At 47.0% G+C, this 19,668-nt stretch overlaps 1 protein-coding gene across 4 annotated transcripts in view; it reads right to left on the bottom strand.

The window, feature by feature from the left end:
• Nucleotides 1-19,668, bottom strand: part of AXIN1 (axin 1) — a 64,009-nt gene that overhangs the window by 23,456 nt on the left and 20,885 nt on the right. For 2 of the 4 annotated variants that reach the window (XM_073214489.1, XM_073214490.1), the window contains exon 3: nucleotides 18,769-18,858. The exons of the other annotated variants lie outside the window; for them this stretch is intronic. In XM_073214489.1, coding sequence (XP_073070590.1) covers nucleotides 18,769-18,858 — 90 coding nt within the window. The remainder of the gene's footprint in view (nucleotides 1-18,768; nucleotides 18,859-19,668) is intronic. 4 annotated transcript variants of the gene reach the window in all.

Here is a 19,668-nt window from a genome sequence, read left to right as displayed (position 1 = left end):
GGTGGCTTTGGTGTCACGTCATCTCTTCTCCTTTATCTGTACATACCTTCTGTCCATTTTCTATTGGGCTGCTGAGGCGTTCCTTAGTGATTTAGAGAAGTCTCTAAATACTGTTACTATTATCTCCAGTTATATATCCAAGAAATATTTCTTCCCTAAATGTCACTTTTCTTTCTTTTTGTTCTTTTCACTTTTCTTTTTGATATTGATTTTGGTCATACAAAAATTTTTTGTTTCTATGAAATCAGATTTACCCACCTTTTTCTTTATAGACTTTTTTGTGTCTCACATAAGGCAGGCCTTCCTCATTCCAAGAGTAAAAACATTCTTCTATTTTTCTACAAATGTTTCAATAATTTTTTTTAACTTAGATCTTTACTTGAAATGTGTGTGTAAAATCTATTTCACTCCCTTGCATCAAAATGAACACGAGCTATTAGCGCTCAGCGCTGAATACTCCACCTCTTTCTGGGGAATTTTAGGTGTGCATTTCCACCACACACCGACTGCCCTCACTCGCACCCTCCTGTTGTTCGCTGTCCCGCAGCCCTTGCTCTGCCCACTGATGCTGCAGTCTTGTCAGCCCCAGGCCCACCTGGGGAACCCCCGCCCTGCAGTCTGGATCAGAGCTGCCCCTTTCACAGGATGCCTTGGACCCCAATGTCCACCAGGTCTGCATGGGTCATGGTCAAGGTAGAAAACGACCCAGAGGTTGTCTGAAGGCTAAGATGTGATGGGGGTTCCCATGTCCAACCTCAGCAATGTGCACTAGGCCTGTCACAGCCCCCGAGAGCGAGCCTCACCTCTGAGTGTTGCTGCCCACAGCACCTGAGCGCAGGTACCCCTCAACAGTAGCCTGTGACAACTACTGGGGACCTGGGACGAGTCACCTCATCCCTCGGTGTGGAAAGAGGGGGGCTCAGGGTGTTTTTAAGGTAAGAGAACCCCCTCGTAGACACCAGTGCCAGATGAAAAGAATCTTCTGGAAGCCCTGATTTGTGCCACACACACACCTCAGAAAAAGGTGGTGGACTAGGCACCTCAGTGCCTTGAGGCCCATCACAGGACATGTGGGGCCAGGCTGGTCAGGCAGCGCAGCTGGAAAAGAGGCCCACCAAGCAGGGCCACCTCCCCACAGGCCTCGGCTGCCCGACTCCCGGCCTGAAGCCACAGATGCAAAGAGAGTGCCAGCCACATGCTCCTCTGATCCCAGCCCCTGAGGGCCCAGCAGTGGACAGGGGCACAGCGATGGCTTACTGCCAGCTCAGGGAGCAAGCGCTGTCTCCGGGCCACAGAGGGGGCGATGCTCCGATGCTGGCCACTGTGCAGCATCACCGATCCTTCTGACCTCCCCCTGCAGCCTGAGGGCATCCTCGGAGGCCACCGAGGTGTCCAGTCAGATGAGGACAGCAGCAGGGCTGTGAAGGCTCTTGGGAACGTGTCATATTCAAAGCCTTGAAGGAAGGGATGGGGACATCTTCAGAGACACGTACAGTCTGTCCCTGGGTCCTATGTTGTCACGTCTCATCTAGATTACATCTGCTATGTCACATTCTTTGCACTAAGTACCATGAACTATTATTTCTAAACAGCTCTGTTATTCCTCTAGTACTTAAAAAACTTAAACCACCCATATCATTACCGTAACAACCACTGTACTGCAATTCAGTGCACATGCTAACTGGTAAACTGCTTTTCACAGTTTCTGTTACATTTAAGGAAATTAAACTTGGGTAACTTTCTATAAACATCCATTTGCTCAAACAAAAAAAGAGAATTCAAGTTAACAAGGAAAAGCTATAATGGGAGAAAAGCCTGATCCCACAGGCCATGCTGACGAGTACAGTGGCCCTACGCTCCAGGCCCCACACCTGCCCACCTTCGCCTTTGCGAAAAACCCTTGTGGCAAGAATCACATCCAAGCAGGCCTAAGCCCCCGGCTTCAATTCGGCAGGGACTGTCTGTCTCCTCCAAAGGTCCCAGAGGTGTCTTTCGTATGTATGGAAGATCCATCTTTGAGGCAATAAGCACGGAAAACAGGGATTCTTAATTCTCTATAGCCTCCAGTACAGAGCAAATCCCACTATGACATAAGGAGCTTCAACTTCAGATGACAAAGGGGAAAAGGAAGACAAGAGAACAGGAGGCAAGAAAAGTCACCTTTCTAAGGCTCTAGACAGTGAGGCGCCTTGGGGTGCAGACCCGTAGTGCTCATGTCCTGCGCAGGACAATGCTGGGCCTTCACGGCAGGCCGATGAGGCAAAGAAAGTTCCAGCCAATGTTGTGTAAGAGGAAATGTCACATAGGCCCTCAGGACCACTCCCTACAGGATGGCGGAACAGGAGGAGAGAGGGAATGTGTGTGCAGACGCAGGCCTGCACTGCCTGGCACACGAATACAGCAAACTTCCCAGGTTGTGCTTGGTGGGAAACCCCCTTCAAAGCTCAGAATAAACCCTCGATGACCCGTACAATGATGCCCTATTGGGCCAGCGTCCTGCCTCTGAGTTGCCTGCTTTCTGTGGTTGCTATTTGCAGGATTTTTGTTTTCCATCTTTTCAGAATATACTTTTCTACATATTTTTACTTTTATGTGTTTTTGTAAGCAACTAGCCTTTTTAAGATCCAGTTTGACAATCTTCTCTTCATTAGATCACGTGGCCCTACCACACCTGGTGAGACTCCACATCATCCTTTGCCGTCTAGCTGTCATGTGTGTTCTGCACTCTTCTGTTCTCTCTTGCCTTCTTTTGGAATAGTTTTCATTTTCCACCAACTCCCCCTAACAAAGCAACCCTTTTACTGTTCTTTTAGAGGTTCCTGCAAAGACTCCAACAGGTACCACCCCTGATGTGTCAAAGTCCAATTAACTGCACTTTACCTCCTCCAAGGGAACACGAGGTTAGAATTTCCTCCTTTCACCTACTCCACGTGGAGGTGCCACCAGTATCCTGTATTTTACTTCTATATACATCTGACGCCCCACAACACAGCACTGACAATCACCTAGAGTTACCCAATTATTTGCCTTTTCCTTTCTGAACCTGGAGTTTTCACCTCAGAGCATTTTCTTTCTGCTTAAAGAATACACTTAATATCTCCTCCAGTAAGGAACTGCTGGTAACAACTTTCTTGGTGCTTGTCTGTCTCAAATGGTCTTCATACCCTCTTCATTCTTGAAGGATATTTGCACTGGGTTGAGAGTAATATTTTGTTTCCATGGAGCTCTTGTGCACACTGTTGGGGGCAATATAATAAAATGGTACAGTCACTGTGGAACACAGTGTGCCAGTTCCTAAAAATTAAAGCAGAATTACCACATGATCCCACAATTCCACTTGGTGTATACCTGAAAGAATTGAAAGCAGGGTCTTCCGGAAACATCTGTCAACCCGGGCACTTTGCAAATGTTACTCCTTGGAAGCTGACAAGGTATAGGCTCTGCCCATCTGCCCTGTGGCGCCGGCTGACAGCTCCTCCCACCCCCAGCATCAAACAATCCTTCTCTGCAACCCAGAGGCCCTGCTTCAATTCCAGTCATGACCCCAAGGCCTCACTCAGACTTCCCCACTGTCCCAGCACTGGCCTTTTGAGCCCAGGCCATCACCACATGTCAACTGTGCCATCCCTGTGTCCTTCAACTGGGGTGGCCCCTCAGTATTCATCCTTCCTGTGACATTCGTGAGTCTAGGCTAGGTATGCTGTAGCACATCTCACTGTTTGCTCGCAGTGAGATTCACCACAGAAGGGATGCTGTGACATATCAGGAAAAATGTCACATGGGTTGGTCACACTGGAAGCAAGCCAAGTGCACTCTAATCTTACTATTTTCCCTTTGTAATTAGCAATCTGTGGAGATATACTTTGAAATTACATACAGACTCCATTAATACCTGATGATTCTCTAACTCCATTATTTGGGGTGTTTTGTTAGTCGGCTCTCTGCTGTACAAAAGACTTCCCTTCCACCCGCCTTTATTTACATTCATTCATGTGCTGTCAGATCTTTATTTTAGCCAGTGGATCACAATCCCCTTTCCTCTCTGCTCATACCCGAGCCTGGCTCTGCCGGTCTGCCACTCTCCCCAGCTCTCTGGGCAGGGGTCCCAGCTCATCCAGCCTCCCACCCCTGCCCTGACAGATTTCCTCCAAGGAGGTGTCTGCTAACTGCATTATCTGGATCCCCACGGCTATCTCACTCTGTATCACATTTGTCTTGTATCCTTGAGCCCTTGGTTATTTTTCATTCAGTATCTGGTTATTCTGGACGGAGGGCCAGATGCTATGTGAAAATCTTGCTAAACCAGCAGCCTAGGATGGCGCTTTCTCTTTTTCCAGAGAAGAGGCATTTGATGCTGGCATGTGCCTAGGGGACTAGGAACCCCCAACCACCGCAACCCAATGTTAGGGACTGAGAGTCAAGGCTGGACTACAGGCTCTTGGAGGGTCTCCAAGGTGGATGAGCCCAAGAGCTGGCCACGCTTCAGAGCCCACCTCCCTGTGCTGTCTTCATGCTCACTGGGGCTGCCATTCCTTCCTGCCTGGCTGGCTCTCCAAAGGCTTCAAGTTTTTTTCGAAGTAGTTCCCAGCATTCCTAGCTACTTTCAGCAAGAGGTTGGCAAAAGCCACCTGTTTATGCAGAAGCACTGCCCTTCCTTTAAAGTGATCCTGGGAATCCTCCAGACGGAAGACATCACAGAAGCTGCATTCTGCCCAGATGCATCAGACCCCCACCTGCCCAAATGCCCCAAGGCCCCACAGAGAGGCTGCTCCAAGCCTGGCCGGCAAAGCCTCACAGAGGGATCAACATCTCAGTGGAGCACAGCAAGCAAGGGTCTTGGATTCTTCACTAAAAAGTTCAGTCATGCATTACATATCCTCACATGATGTCCCTATTTGTTCTGGCACAAAAATGATATCCCAAATGACTTACCGGTAAGTCCACCCAACATTCCAGAAATGTGCCCTGGTTTCTGTCCTGCAGCAGCTCTGCATGCTCAGTAAGAAGCAAGGCTTGCCTGTTCCCATCACAACACGGCCCCCTGCACCACTCACCTTCAGGTTGGTCTGGAGAGCAGGTCAGGGACTAGACACCAATATCCCTAAACTGCCTTTCCTATCAGTAAATAAAATGATGTTTTATTTTTTTTTAATGTTTTCATTTGGTCAAATGTAAGTGTGGTCATATCAAGAATCCCCAAAAATCTTATTTGCAACTCTACTGGTCCATAAAATCCCACACCCTCCCGTGGGACACTGACCCTTGTCTGGTCTATGTCTCATCCCACACACAAGTCACTACCTGTGGCGTGTACTCCTCTGGCAGGCAGGCGGCTCCCCGAGGCAGGCACAGCAGCTTCAGAGTCACATCATGTACAAGACGCTCACTCCCTTGACTCAAGGATGCAGCCCAACTACCATCTGAGGCTGAGGTGGGAAAGGCACTCGGCTCATTCACTGTCCCCATGCCAGGTGCTGCTGAGGACACAGCCAAGAGAGTAGAGCTGGGGATAGGGGGCGGGAGTAGGGGAGGGCAGTTAACAAAGGATTGAGATCATCAGACAGAGAAAAGGAACAGAGAGACAGGAGGAAATGCAGGGTCCATGTGTCTTCCTCGACCGGTTGGCCCTGAGGCCCACCTGTCCCATCAGCACGTTACTGCAGAGCATCTCCTCCAGCCACCACTTCTTGAACCCAGGTTGTGGGAGTCACTTCCATCCTTGGCATCCTTGTGTCTCAACCAAAACCTTTCTACTCGGTGTCCTGTGTACTGGGCTTGGCCGGGCCCTACCTCTGGAGACATCCTCCTATAGTAAGTCACTGTCCACTTACCCAATACCTACACCTCACATTTAACTCAAGCCTCACCACATCCAAAGCCCGCATTTGCGTATGGGTGGATGGTCTGGTCTCTGAGGGGCTTCCTGCTCACATGCAGGTACAACCGTGCCATGACGTTGACAGGTAGTCTGCAGCGGGAGCTCTCAGGGTGGGGATGCACCATCCTGTTGAAATCACTACACGAAAGGATCATAAAGCCTATTCCTATAAAACCATCTCCTCTGTCAAGACCTTTAACTGATATTAGCTCTATGACCATAGAGTGGAACTGAGTTGACACCTTCAAGATAAAACAGACCATTCTGAATGTGACTGACCAATATTCCATCTGCTGAAACTGCTTATGTACGGGCAGCATTAAGGAAAACAGGGAGTCAGTTCTGGGCACTTTGTATCTGCTGAAACAGCGTCTCTATGCACAGGATTAAGGAAAACGGAGTCAGTTCTGGGCACTTTCTACCTGCCTACTAGGAGGGGGGCAGGTGGCTGATGCGTGCTGATATGGCTGAGTCCGGCCCTGCTTTCTCAGCCCAGTGCCCCTCAACCACACTTAGCCCCTCAGTCTTCCTATGTGCAGCCCTGCAGCATGCAGGACCTCAAACCCCAAAAGCCTCCGGACCACAGATGCTTCACGGTCTGAGGTATGATGTTTCTAACGCCCTTGAGAAACTTCAAGAGGGACACTGTGACGGGAAGAGGTGGTCTGGCCCAAAGGCTATAACTTCAAAACTAACACAAGCCGTGGCGTGGCTCCACCTGCACGTACCTACCCCAGCTGCATTCTCTGCCCCTGTCCCTTCCTAGTCTAGAACTTAAAGGCTTCTGGGCTATTAGTTTGTCTTGGTATATTAGCTCTAAGACCACAGTAATTACAGCAGGTGTCCTTAGTGAGCAGAATCTAACGTCCGTCGATGCCCTGGTCTCTCCTTCCAGGCAATTCTAGAACCCCACTGCAGCCCACAGACTCTTGAGGCCATGGGTCTAATTCCACACATAGACGTGCTCTTAAACCCAGAACACAATGGTTACTCGTTGGCATTTACCCACGTGCACCACTTCCTTTACTCTTCACTTCTTTCAGCGTTTCAGGTCTCCCCCTGGGTCCTTCTCTTTCTGCCGGAGCCCCCTTTAGAGCACGCAGAGAATCCCCACCGCCCCAGCTGTCCGACCTGCTGCTGCCCCTCGGTGGCCTTCCTTCTCAGCACCTGGTTTTCTCGGGCTTTACTGAGTACCTTCTAAACGCAGACTTCTCAGCCCCCTTTACTGTTCTTCCTGGCTGCCCTGTGGGTACCTTCTTCCGGCTCATCCCGTGACTGACTCGTTGCCTCTTGGGCTCTCTCTTAAATCTGTCCGTGGAATTATTCATTTTGGCCATTGTATATCTTAAGTCCTAAACCTGTCTGTTCACCATAGTAGGTACCAGGCCATGCGTGCTATTTAATCAAAACTGTCTAAAATAAAAGTCACGCTGGCCAGGTTCCCAGGGATCGCAGCCCTGGGGCCAGGAGCTGGTGGCCTGAGCAGCCCTGAGGCAGCGCGCCATCCTCACCAGGCCCAGCCCACGAGCACGGAGTCCACCACGAGTCCATGACACACTGCTTCTTACCATCTGTCAAGCACATTTTTGAATTCTTGGAATTGAGAGCTTGGCATCTGAAAGGTTGTCTGAGATTCCCAACATCTTGGTAAGGTTTACGCTGGCCCCCTGCTTCTGCTGGCTCTCACCGAGGGTCGGTCTGTATACATCTGGTCATCTTTAGCTGTGGACCAGCTAGTCCAGTGAGTTTTCTCTGCAGGAAGAGCTGGGGATTTGGATGAGGTGCTTTCTGCTAGATACCAGCATCAGCTACACCTAGAATGTGGACCTATTCCTGGGTAGACAGGCTTTTGAGTTCGTGTTTCTGGATCACCCAGACTAGTGTGGAAGCATCCCTAGTGTGAAGCTGGGTTTTGTGCCCACTTCCTTCATCTCCACAAAACCATCCCAGTGAGCTCAGACCCTGCCAAGGCTGTCATCAATCTGTACCCACAGAACCAGCAGGCCAGCAGCCAGGGTAGGTGAGGACAGAAGTGCATGTTACCTAGCAACCTCCTGCTGCAGCAGCTTCCACTGACACCAGCTCCTCCCCAGAGCCTGCTCCTCACTGAGACAAGAGTCACAGAGACCATGCACAGAAGCCCACACCTGCTATGGCCTTGCAGAGGCAAACAGCTGGGCCTGACCAAGCCTCTAGGGAAACAGACACTGCTGTAAGCTCTGGTCCTACAAGCCTAGATCCCTTAGATGAAGGAATGTAAACTGCTGTTTTAAAAACAGCTTTACTGAAGTCTGACCTATGGTACACTGCACATAATTAAGGCGTACATGATGAGCTGACACATGTCCACACCCATGAAACCATTTTGACTACCAAGAAAATGAACGATTCTATCACCCCAAAATTTCCCTGTGCCCCTTTGTAATTCTTCTGTTCAGTCTCCCTCCAAACCTCCCAACCGCTGTCACTGGAGACTTGCATCTTCTAGGACCCACATGAATGGCATACACAGGTAGTGCATGCTCCCTGTTGTCTGGCTTCACTCACTGGGCACAGAAATTCTGAGGTTCATGCAGGCCACTGCCTGTATCAACCACCTGTGCCTCTTGTGCTTGGTGGTGGCTTGGAGGCACCACAGCGCACCTTTCCATCCACCTGGCAAAGGCCCTTGCTGTTCCTGGGGATAGGGGTGCACACCTTCTGCAGCAACAGATCGGGTGTGCAGATGCTCCTGAGCGGGAAGAGACTCCCCTCACCCAACATTACCAGTGCAGGGAGTGTGAATCTAGACCCAAATCTGAGTGGTGGGCTTCCAGTCCAGAGCTCTTTCCCACTGCACACAAGGAGCTGACTACTGAGAGAGACGATCGCCATCCAGACCCGGGGAGACAGTGCCAGCCTTCAGACAGTGCTGTGCCCAGTGTCCATGTGTTACTGGCTGGTCCTTAGGAAGAAGAAAAGAGGGGCTGGCTTCCTCAAAGAGCAACTCACTCCATAGGCTCCATCTCCTCACATTTTGGAGTCTTCAAACTGACACAGAAACAACCAGAACACAGGCGCCAGAATGATAAGGACGAGCACTTCCTCGTTTCAAATCAACCTCTGCACAGAACGCAGAGCACCGACGGGCAGTGAGATGCGCCGTGTTCCGCGTGGCGGCGAGGATCAAAGCACATACTGCCCCTACATCACTCATGAAATGATAAAGACATTACTTATAAAATAAGGAACTTACTTTGTATTCAAAGGTCAGAAACTTTATACTAAAAAATCTGATAGAAATCAGGCCAATGTCAGCTATAAAAAATCTGTCACGTCCTCCATGCAAAATCAGGAAGCTGGCCTCAGCACAAACAAGAGATGAGGTCAACAGCACCCTCCTCCCTCAGGCCCCCACATGCCCCACTTAACGTAGACTGTGCGCTCACATTAGATGACAGACACTTGGGTCACTGTCCAGGGCAGGACAGGTGAGGCCAGACGCTGAATAGCCTTCCACACACACAGGGTTTTTGATAAACTCAGAGATAACATGCGAGGGAGGAGATGAAGGGCTGAGTGAGCCACCTGCTGGCACTAGACGGGAGCTTCCTGCTTGGCCATGTTAACTGTGACATGATCTCACACTCCTGAGGGGCTTCATTCATGTTCATCACACAGCTGGTGCATCCCGCCCACCGTGAATGAGCTCTGAATTGCACAGCACATCAAACGCCCTTTAGGGTCAGACTCAGTAAGAGGAGGGTGTGTTCTGTGCGAACAGGACACAGGCTGCTCAGTGGCCACTGGGTGGCACTCGCACCTACCTTGCCAGAGTGGACGGTAGAGAACCCCAGCTCTGGAGTGGCCCCCAGAGCTGCACCCTCCTGCATCACCACCTGCTGCTACCGAGATTGGGCAAGTCACCACGCCTGTGCCACAAAGCACAAAGACAAGTCACTTCTTTATAAGGGTTATGAGTGTCTTAGGCAATAGCACGCACAAAGCACTTGCCAAGGGCTGACATATGACGCAGAAAGCCCTCAACCAGGCTGTCCTGGCAGTGTCCCTCCCACCAAGCAGGACAAAGCCACAGGTTCCAGTTAAACCCCACAATTCCAACTAACTTTCTATACGAGTCAGTGCAAATGCTCAGGGAAACAGATTCAAGGCTCCAGAGTCAGAAGAACATCACGCTCACGGGATCCCAAACACTTGTGAATTTAAAGGCATGCCACCACTGCGCCACAGCTGGTATGAAAGTCACAGAAGAGAAGGTGAGCAGGCTGGGGTCCCACCCTGAGTCATTATCTCTTTGCCACGATTCCTACATGTAGCTATGCTACTCAAAGCAATGTCTTTAAAATAACTGTTGAAGATCCACACTGTGGGTAAAATTAGGATCCCATTTCATGGAGGTAAAAAAAAGATGCATGTGCCAAGAAGACTGGAAGCATCTACAGAGAACAGTGCTATCTCTGAGCAGGGGGGTATCAGATCATTTTTTGCTTGTCTTCTTTTCTGCACCAAATATATTTATGTAACCTTGCTGGTAATGTGTCTCTGTATGTGATCTTGGCAGAGCAAGACCACATACTGAAACATATTGAACAATATATATGAAGAGCATTTTGAAAATTACTAAGTACCATGCAAGCCATTTAGATAGAGAGCTTACTAGTGAGAGCTCAAACACAGGGAGTGAATAGAATGCGAGCGCCATCCTTTCTGCCAGAGCCCACAGGCATATTTAATTCAGCTGTACCCTGCTCACTGCCAGCTGCTTAAGTGTCAGTTAAAGTCCCTTCAGCACCTGGACTTATAACAGTGTTTCACATTAGATTTTAGGTTCACAGAGATCTGATGAAGAGGAATTTCACGTGATAGTGCTCAAAAAGTGGAACAGAAAGAAAATGTTTTACACAACCTGTTGTCATGATTTTTAATAAATCGTTCTCATCGCACTGATGGGGATCATCAGCCTGTACCCAGCACTGCCCTCCCCTGGCTACGCCAATCCTGTACTCCAGCCCTGACCCCTCAAAAAGACGCGCCAAGGTACCCACCAGTTCTAAAAAGTGCCAATCACACTTCAAAACTCAAATAGTCACAATTGCAGTAAACATTTAGAAGTGGCAAGTCCCAGCAAACTCCAGGCAATTTAGAGTAATTTACTGAGATGCTATCTTTACCCACCCTTGGAAGCCTTTCAACCTTGAGCTAGAGAACCACAGGAGATTCTAGACATGGGCCGTTGCTGATTTCAAAATGGCAAATCACTCGTCAGACTCCTAATTTCTCTAACACAGGTCTTAATCAGTCAATAGCCCAAAACTAGATGCAGACGCTTAATGGGTGCAACCCCAAGATCCCACACAATTTCAGGTAAGAGACCAATTCTCAGCATTGAAGCTACAGGACCAAAGCAGTGAGTTTTTAAAAACATGGCTTATTAAAAATTTTAAAGTACACTTATGAATCTAGTCACAATCAAAATTAGAAAACTATATTAATAAAATTGTACAATGTGTTCCCTTGAAGTAACTCAGAAATCACAATTTTCCTTCACAGCGTCACCAGGTAAATTTCAAGACCTCTAAGCTGATGGCCCTAACACCTGCAGGACACTCATGTCTAGTTCCCTGGACTCTGAGCACATAAAAGAAGCTACTGTGCAGAAAGTAAAAACCTGAGGGGAAACAGAAAATCTCTAGGTATTTTGTTTTTATGAGAGTTATGTGGTTTTTCTGCTTATAAGTTTTCTTTCATAAGAAATGTTTTAAAAGGATTGTCTGTCTTAAAGGAGTTTTACTTTATTCTATCCAAATGAAGATAACAGGACCACCTCATGAGAAAACCAATCTGTGTAGGACTCATCAAACGTTTCTACTATACACAGAATTGGGCTGCTTTTTGTTCACCATGGAAATGTTTTATATTTAAAATATCTCCAACACAACTCCACATAGCACAAAACTTTACATCCCAAAGCAAATGGAATTTCAAAGAACTAAGGGAGCAAGTCCAACATTCCTTTGATCCTGTTCCTTTCCTCACTGGGATCGCCAACAAAGTGCGTCTCTGCCGCTGGCCTAACCCCAGCCCAACTGCTATCTCAGAGCTTAGTGCCAGGCCTCAGCAGGCCAGGCTCAATGCCACCCTCTCCACACCTGCAGAGGCCGCCTTGAGGGTGGGGCATGAACACACCGCTAGGAACCCAAGGACTAACAGATGGGAGCCACAGCTGGAACTCCAAATGGGGTGGGGAGGGCTTCAACAGATGTGCACCTCCAGGCCTTTGTTCTCTGCCTCTCCAGCAACAATGTCAGTGACATGTGTTAGGAAAGAGTATAAAACCTAAATGTGATTTATTCCCACTAGGATGTTTAAACATTTTAACAGTAAGGTATTAACAAAGAGCCACGTGGTAGAAGCTGCTCAGGCTGAGAGTGGGGGTGGGGGAATTGATAAGGGCCTGGCAATACCTGTTTGAGTTTTTTTTTAACCTACCAGTAAGAATAAGACAAATGTAAAAGAAAGATATAACCGGCTTAGGCAACGTCAGGGAAAGAATGTGAACCCTGTAGTACTCAGCCAATGAGGAACCACTGGAGGGACTCGCGCACTAGGAGATAAATTATTGGCGCCAAACTCCCAGGTGTGCCTGCCCACCAGACACCCGATCTTGCAAGACTGTCATTAAAGCCTCGCTCTGCTGTTCTCTTTGTCTCCATGTCCACTTATTGAATTTGGACCAGTGAGTGTGTTTCTCACACATGGGCCCCGCATATATGGATACTCAGCCTGCGGGAGAGAGCGGACTGCTGAGCACAGGACAGGAAGAGCTGAGGCCACCTGGCACATGTTTGCTGGAGAACCCGATACCTGCCAAGGCCTGAGCATGTTCCTCCTTCAGGCCAGTTAGCTGCGTTCACCCTCTTCCCCAGTAATGAACTCAGCCACGAATCCATCCAGTCACCGTCACGTGGAATGAAGAAAAACTCTTAAAGGGTCGATAAGAGCAATGTAATTCAAAACACAAAAAAAATCATAAAAATGTTCACAATAATTAGTAAACTCATCTTTATAACTGGAAAATGAATACATATGCAATAGATCTCAAATTTATACTCAGCATACTCTCTGTGACTGACCAAATTTTTCAGGTCACATCCACTTTTCATAAGAAAATTCCTACTTTAAAACACATTAAGAATGTAAGACTATGTTCACATTAATTGGTAGATGCATAGACACTCTGGAAGGGCACACAGCAAATTGCTCAGATCACTTGTCTCCAAATGGTGAGCTCTGGCAGGGCAGGCAGGCAGTGCTGAGAGGGAGAACTGGGGGAAGGGGGTTCAGCCCTTTGAGAAACATGAGAAACATTCGAGCATTTGCTTCGATTTCTGTTTGTGTACCTGCCCACAGCAGGCCTTCAACTCAGCCTGTGGAAGAAATGCCACTGCAGAGGACAAGTGACAGGGTCATGGCAAAACAGACCTGCCCAGAGGCCACCTCAAGGCCCATCCAGACAAACAGGGACACCTACGGCAGCCACCTACCCCTCTGTAGACTTTTCTGAAGCCTGTTTTAAAATACACTACATGACCATCTCATATAATCACATATCAAACTCTCAATAAATAGCTGATACATAACAATAGAAAGTCAGCCTTGGATTTCTGCTTGCAAGTTAGACTAGTTTATGCAAACCAAAGCACCTGTAAGGACAATTAGGGGAAAAAAAAAAGACAAAAATGTTTTAATCTGTTTAAAGGCACCAGAGAGCCACTAATGCAGTGAAGCCTTAAGGGGCCAAATTATGAGAGAAAAAGGAAAAAACATTTGGTCCCACTTTTCTCCTTGAGGTTCTCAAAGGACTCTGGGGTGAGAACATGAGAAAATTCCAGAACTCTTCAGTGTGTTCCAAGTGCACCAAAGAAGTGGGCCTGGTGAGGACCCTGGGCTTCCACTCGGGGACCCAGTGGGCTGTCTCCCAGGGGAAGGGATGTGTCTGGAAGAGACGAGCCTTCCCAAAGACTAAATAAAGTCCAGCCTCCACTCGGACTGATCCTGATGGAATGAAGTGATGTGTCCCCCACAACAAAGGCCACTCAGAAGGAAAAGTAAACCCTCACTGGAGAAAAGTATGAGTAGGAACTTCAACGATCTCTAAGCTTTTCACACACAATGTCTGGTATTCCGTAAAAACTGCCAAGCATACCAGGAGACAGGGTCAGCTGATTAAAAAACGAGAAAAACAAACAATAGAAACAGAACCACGTACTACCCTGATTTTGAAATTATGACATTAAAATATGTGATTAATACATTTAATAAGTTAAAAGACATACTGGAGAGTCTGAGCAAGGAAATGGAAATTAAAAAATAAAAGAATAAAGGGAACATTCCAAAGGTGAAAAATATAATAATGGAATTTAAGACCTCACTAGATGGGCCTAGTAGTAGAGTACACACAGCAGACAAAGAATCAGTGAACTACAAGGCAGGTCAGGGAAACATCCCAGCCACCACATGGCCCAGGACAAAAGGACAGAGCACCGAAAGGTTCGGAAAGAGGAGAAGCCCGACATGAGTGAGCGGTACCACAGAGCAGGGGAGAGGACCGAGGAGAAGCAATACTAGAAGAGCCACTAACTCAGAACTTGCCAAGATCCAGGAAAACCATCAATCCCAGACTCAAAAAGCACTTCAGACTCCAAGCAAGACAAACACATACAAGAGTAAAATTTTAGTACTTTTATCAAAGACAAAACGGAAAATCTTAACAGTGGCACCAAAAAGTGACAAATTGCCTTAGAAGGTGTAACAGTAAGACCAACACTTGACTTCTCCTCAGGAACAATGTGGACAGAAGACAACAGATGACATCTGTAAAGGATGCAGCTAACCCAGCGTTCTATGCCCATCAAGAGCTTAAAAGTAAAATAAAGACATTTTCAGGCCAAAAAAAAACCTAAGAATTCAGCATTAGCAAATTTACACCAGAATAAACACTGAAGAGTTGTTCCACCTATAAGAGAAAAATGATCTGAAACGGGAGCTCAGAGAAAGCAGAAATAAATAAAAATGGAAAAGGCAAAATTTTGAGTAACTCTAAATGATCATTAACTGTGTAAAAATAGTAATCATGTCTTGTGGAATTAAAAATACAAATAAACACCTGCAAGAAGAGCAATGGGGGGCAGGTAATTAGAATTAGTTTAAATCCTTTGTATTTTTCTGGTTAGTGATAAAAGAACCAGCACATGTTGTATTTGAATAGTTGAGGTATACAACTTATAATCTCTAGAGTAAAAGTGGTACATAAATGTATGACAAGCTAATAGAAGGGAAATGTGAATAGTAAAAAATACTTGACCAATGCGAAGGAAAATAAGAGGTGGAAAAATAGAACATGAATACTAAGAGACAGCTTTCAACCCAAATACGTCAGTCATTTCACTAAATATCAATCAAGTTAAATATGCCAGTTAAAAATAAATAATCTGGATCTTAAAAAGCCAACCACATCCAGCAGATAAGCAAAATAAATGTAAGAACATGGGAAAGCTGAAAAGATTGGAAAGCATAAACATCATGCAAATACCAATAAGAGAGAGTTGGGGTAGTTATACTAGTTTCAGACAAAGTATTTTTTAAAACAAAAAGCATTATTAGATCTGAAGAGAGAGATTTCATAATAATAAAAAGGTCAATTCATAAGGAATATACAACAACTCAAAATTTGTATTCATGTAAACTATGGACACAAAACACAAAAAGCAAAACCTGACAGAAATAAAACAAGAAACAGACCCACATTCATATTGGGAGATTTTTGCCAGTAAACTTAGTCTCAACACTCTGTAGTAGTGGCGCTACTGAAACAGAAGCCACAGCTTGTTTCTGTACATTTAAAAAAGGGAATCAGAATCTCTCACTTCACCTGACTTTTTTTTTTTTTTTTTAACTACCCACTTCTTATCCAAGCAAGAGAACAAAAAGGTATAGCTGGTGCAGGCTGTGACTGGAACCCACAATGTCGACAGCAGCTTCCTTCAGGCAAGGCCGGATGCCGAAGGTTGACAGGCGGGCCACTCAGGTCACAAAGCCCTTAAATTCTGCAAGTCATTCAAGTGTTTCTAATAGCCAGAGTCACTTCAATGGCTATTTACTAAGAGCAGCCTTGCACAACACTATCTCTAGGCCAAGGGATACAAGACAGAGGCACAGTCCCTTCTCCAGGGGCTTTGAGTTATTTCGCCATCCTTTTAGTAAGCCTCTGCCATCTCCTGCCACCTCAACAACTCCGGGTCATCAATCATCTCACATCGTTAAACTTAATGACCATCAGTCCCCATCTTACTTCACCTGGTAGTGCATTTGATTTGATAGCTGACTGTTCCATCTTTCTCAAAATACTCTCTTTATTTGGCCTCCAAGATGCCCGACTCCACTGGTTTCCTCCCACTTCACTGGCCAGGCCAGGTATGCTCGGCTCCTTGCTGCTTCCTTCCCGTCCCCAAACTCTCAGCTGGGGTGTCACTGGGCCTCCTCTTCTCTACCTACACCCACTCACTGGGGACCTCAACAAGGCCGAAGGCTCTGAACGCCACTGGCACACCGAAGGCTTGAGAGACACAGCTGAAGTTGCAGCAGCCTCTCGGTCCAAGCTCAGGGAACGTCCGGCCCCCCTGAGCTCCTGCCCGAGCGCACTCCCTTCACTTCCTCTGCTCCGGCCACACCGCTTCCCTTGCTTCTCGATTCCTGTTTCCCCTCTGCCTGCATCACCTTCCCCCAGGTACACAGTCCACACTCTGCCTGCATCACCTTCCCCCAGGTACACAGTCCACACTCTGCCTACATCACCTTCCCCCAGGTACACAGTCTACACTCTCACCTTCTTCAGGTTTTGCTTTCCAGTCACCCTGGTGAATGGGGCCCACTCTGAGAATTCACTGAAACTGCAAGACTCCCCCGGCCCCTTACTGCCCTCCCTCCTAATACTTGACATACAACTTGTCACCATCTGAAACACTCTACATTTTCTGTATTTTTTCATGTTGTATCTCTGCCTGTTAAAATATAATAAGCTGCGTGAGCAAAAGGATTTTTGTCTGCTTTGTTCATAGGTTAATCTCCAGCTTCTAGAAGAGTATTTGGCACACAGAGGCACTCAATGAATGAATGAATCTGCATTTCTCTCAGTTCTCCTTTTAAAGGGCAGCTGTATATATGGACCACACACTCGAGGTCTCCTTTCTGCTCAGACACAGCTCCTCCTGGACACATGGTCACCAATGTCCTTCAAGTTCCTTTTGTTCCCCCAAACCCCCCAAACTGTGATTATGTAGCAGTCCATTACCAGGACAAGGACCAAACTGTCTAAGATGAACCAACAGTCCTCAAGAACATCCAAGAAGAAAACCAAGAGTTACTCAAGAGTGGGAAGCAGCGCACATATCCCCCCAAGACACTAACCCCTCAGCCATGTCCAAGACAGCAAGCCTAACACACAGAACAAAGGTGCTTCTTTATAAGTTATGTGTACACATATGATTTTTATTCACTGAGTGATCTAAACGTTACAAAGGCATCCCAAATGAATTTTCACTATAACAGGAGAGCCCTTGCACAATGCTATCACCAGAGTCACACTCTTATGCCAGTCACATCAGACCTCCCCTAAGCAGCATGCTGCACCACTTCTCCTTTTCTTTTCTGAATCCTTCTCTTACTTTTGTGTTTAAATGGGGTAAGTTTCACAAACCCAGCCTAGCTCTATGATCACAGAAACAAAGGCAGTCCTTCCCCCCACATTTATGCAGGGCTTCTTGGCAATAACCAAATACGCCTCCCTGTTGAGGGGCGGGTAGGGGGCATGATGCTAAAAACAGGGATTACTTGAACGACATTTAAGGGGAAATTAGACCCTCAGCGCCCAGTTCTCCCCGACACCCCTGTAGGACACAAGAGAAAGAGCCTCTGTAAAAATGAGTATGAAAGGCTACTGATGTAGGGAAATCAGGTACAGGGGAAAACAGTCATGAGGATTACGTCTGTAAACCACAAAATTAGGTCAAAGTCTGTATTCTCACCTGGGAAACCCCAAATTCCTTCACCTATTTTAGTGCCAGAATCCAACAGACAGCCCACACACGAGGAAATCTGAAGTGTCCCTCTCAGGGGGGGAGCCAATCACCACAGAGAAAAGACCTACAGATAACAGGGATCCCCAAGCAAAAAAGTCAGCTGGCAGTCTGAGCACCCTGACCATACCGGTCACGAAAGGCCTCCCCCGCAGGGCTTCCCGCCAGGGCCTCTGGTGCCTCGCTGCGTAACAAGGAGTGTCAGGCAGGAAAATACATATGAGCGGGTGGAGGAAGAGTTAAGGCCAGTAAAGCCCACTAAAAGGGAATCAGAGTTCACCAGTTAAACTAGATACCCAGAAAAGACCCAGAGTTAATGAGTTAATCAGTTAAAGCTCAAAAAGGCCAGGAGCAACTTGGCATGGAATGTCTGAATATTCCCCAGATAAAGAAGAGCATCTCAGCAGAGCCCCCATCTTCACTGTGTTAATCATGCGGGCCCAGCTTACTTTGTATTTTTAACTTTACCTATATTCTGTTTTTCCTCTTTCAGCCCTATCAAGTGCTTTGCAACCTGGGCAACTAATTTCAAACAGGCCCAGCTGTACACGACATAGAAAAAGCAGGAAAGATTCCAACTTAAAGATAAGATTGCATTTTAAGACCCAGGAAGTTAAGAAGATTCTTTTTTATTTTATTTTATTTTGGTATCATTAATCTATGGTGACATGAGGTACATTATGTTTACTAGACTCCCCCCATCACCAAGTCCCCCCCCACATACCCCATTACAAGGAAGTAAGATTTTTAACTTACTCTTTAGCAAACAGACAACAACTCAGCCCACCTTGGGGGCCAGGCAGGCAGTCTTTTTTGATATGTTCCCAGACCAAGAAGCCAGTACCTCTGGGAGAAATCAGAGAAGTAAATTTGTGTTAACTTAATTTTAAATATTTGGGGACCACTTAACAAGTCCACACCCCCAGCCCTTTGTCACATTCCTGAAAAATCCTTAAAAGGAGGAACCTCCAACCTTTCAATGTGCTCCTCTCTCTGGGGTCACCCTCACTTCGTAAGTGCATAACTTTGAATTTTTCCCAATCTTTCAGAGCTCCTCTCTCTGAGGAGGCCTGTACTTTCTAAATGCGTAAACTTCGATGGGTAAAATTGAAGTATGTCAAGAATTTCTCACCTGGCTTTAGTGCATCTGCATATCAACAGGCGTTCCTCAGGGGTGGAGAAGTCAGTTCATCTCCATATCAATGGATCATTACCTGGGCAACAGAGGGCTGATCTGAACCTGAGAGGTTAGGGGGAAGTCTTGCTTGCTTCTAGCAGAGCAGGAAAGAGACGGCCCCTGGCTGCAGTTTGTAAGCAATAAACAGGTTTTAAACTTTTATTTCTCCCTTTGACTGATTTCAGTTTTAGAGGTTATTTTGCCCTGTGATTTCCTCTCCCCGTAGTTACATCTGGCAGTAGTCGGCAGGATCTCTGAACCCAAAATCTGTTAAAATTGGTGAGACCTATGGGAGGGCTGCCCCTAGAGATGGTGGGGAGATGCCCAGAAGCCCCCTGTGGATGGTGGGGAGGCCCCAGTGGATGCAGTGGCACAGGGTACAGCTTCACTTGTTATTATTATCCCCCCATCTGTGGGGCTTCCAATTTGGGAGCCCCTAGTGGGGAATTGGTCGAGGGTAAAGTACCTTTAGAGGCGTG

Source organism: Manis javanica, chromosome 10 (assembly GCF_040802235.1).
Source record: "Manis javanica isolate MJ-LG chromosome 10, MJ_LKY, whole genome shotgun sequence".
Classification (NCBI taxonomy): domain Eukaryota; kingdom Metazoa; phylum Chordata; class Mammalia; order Pholidota; family Manidae; genus Manis; species Manis javanica.
This window is presented reverse-complemented; position numbering and strand designations above follow the sequence as displayed.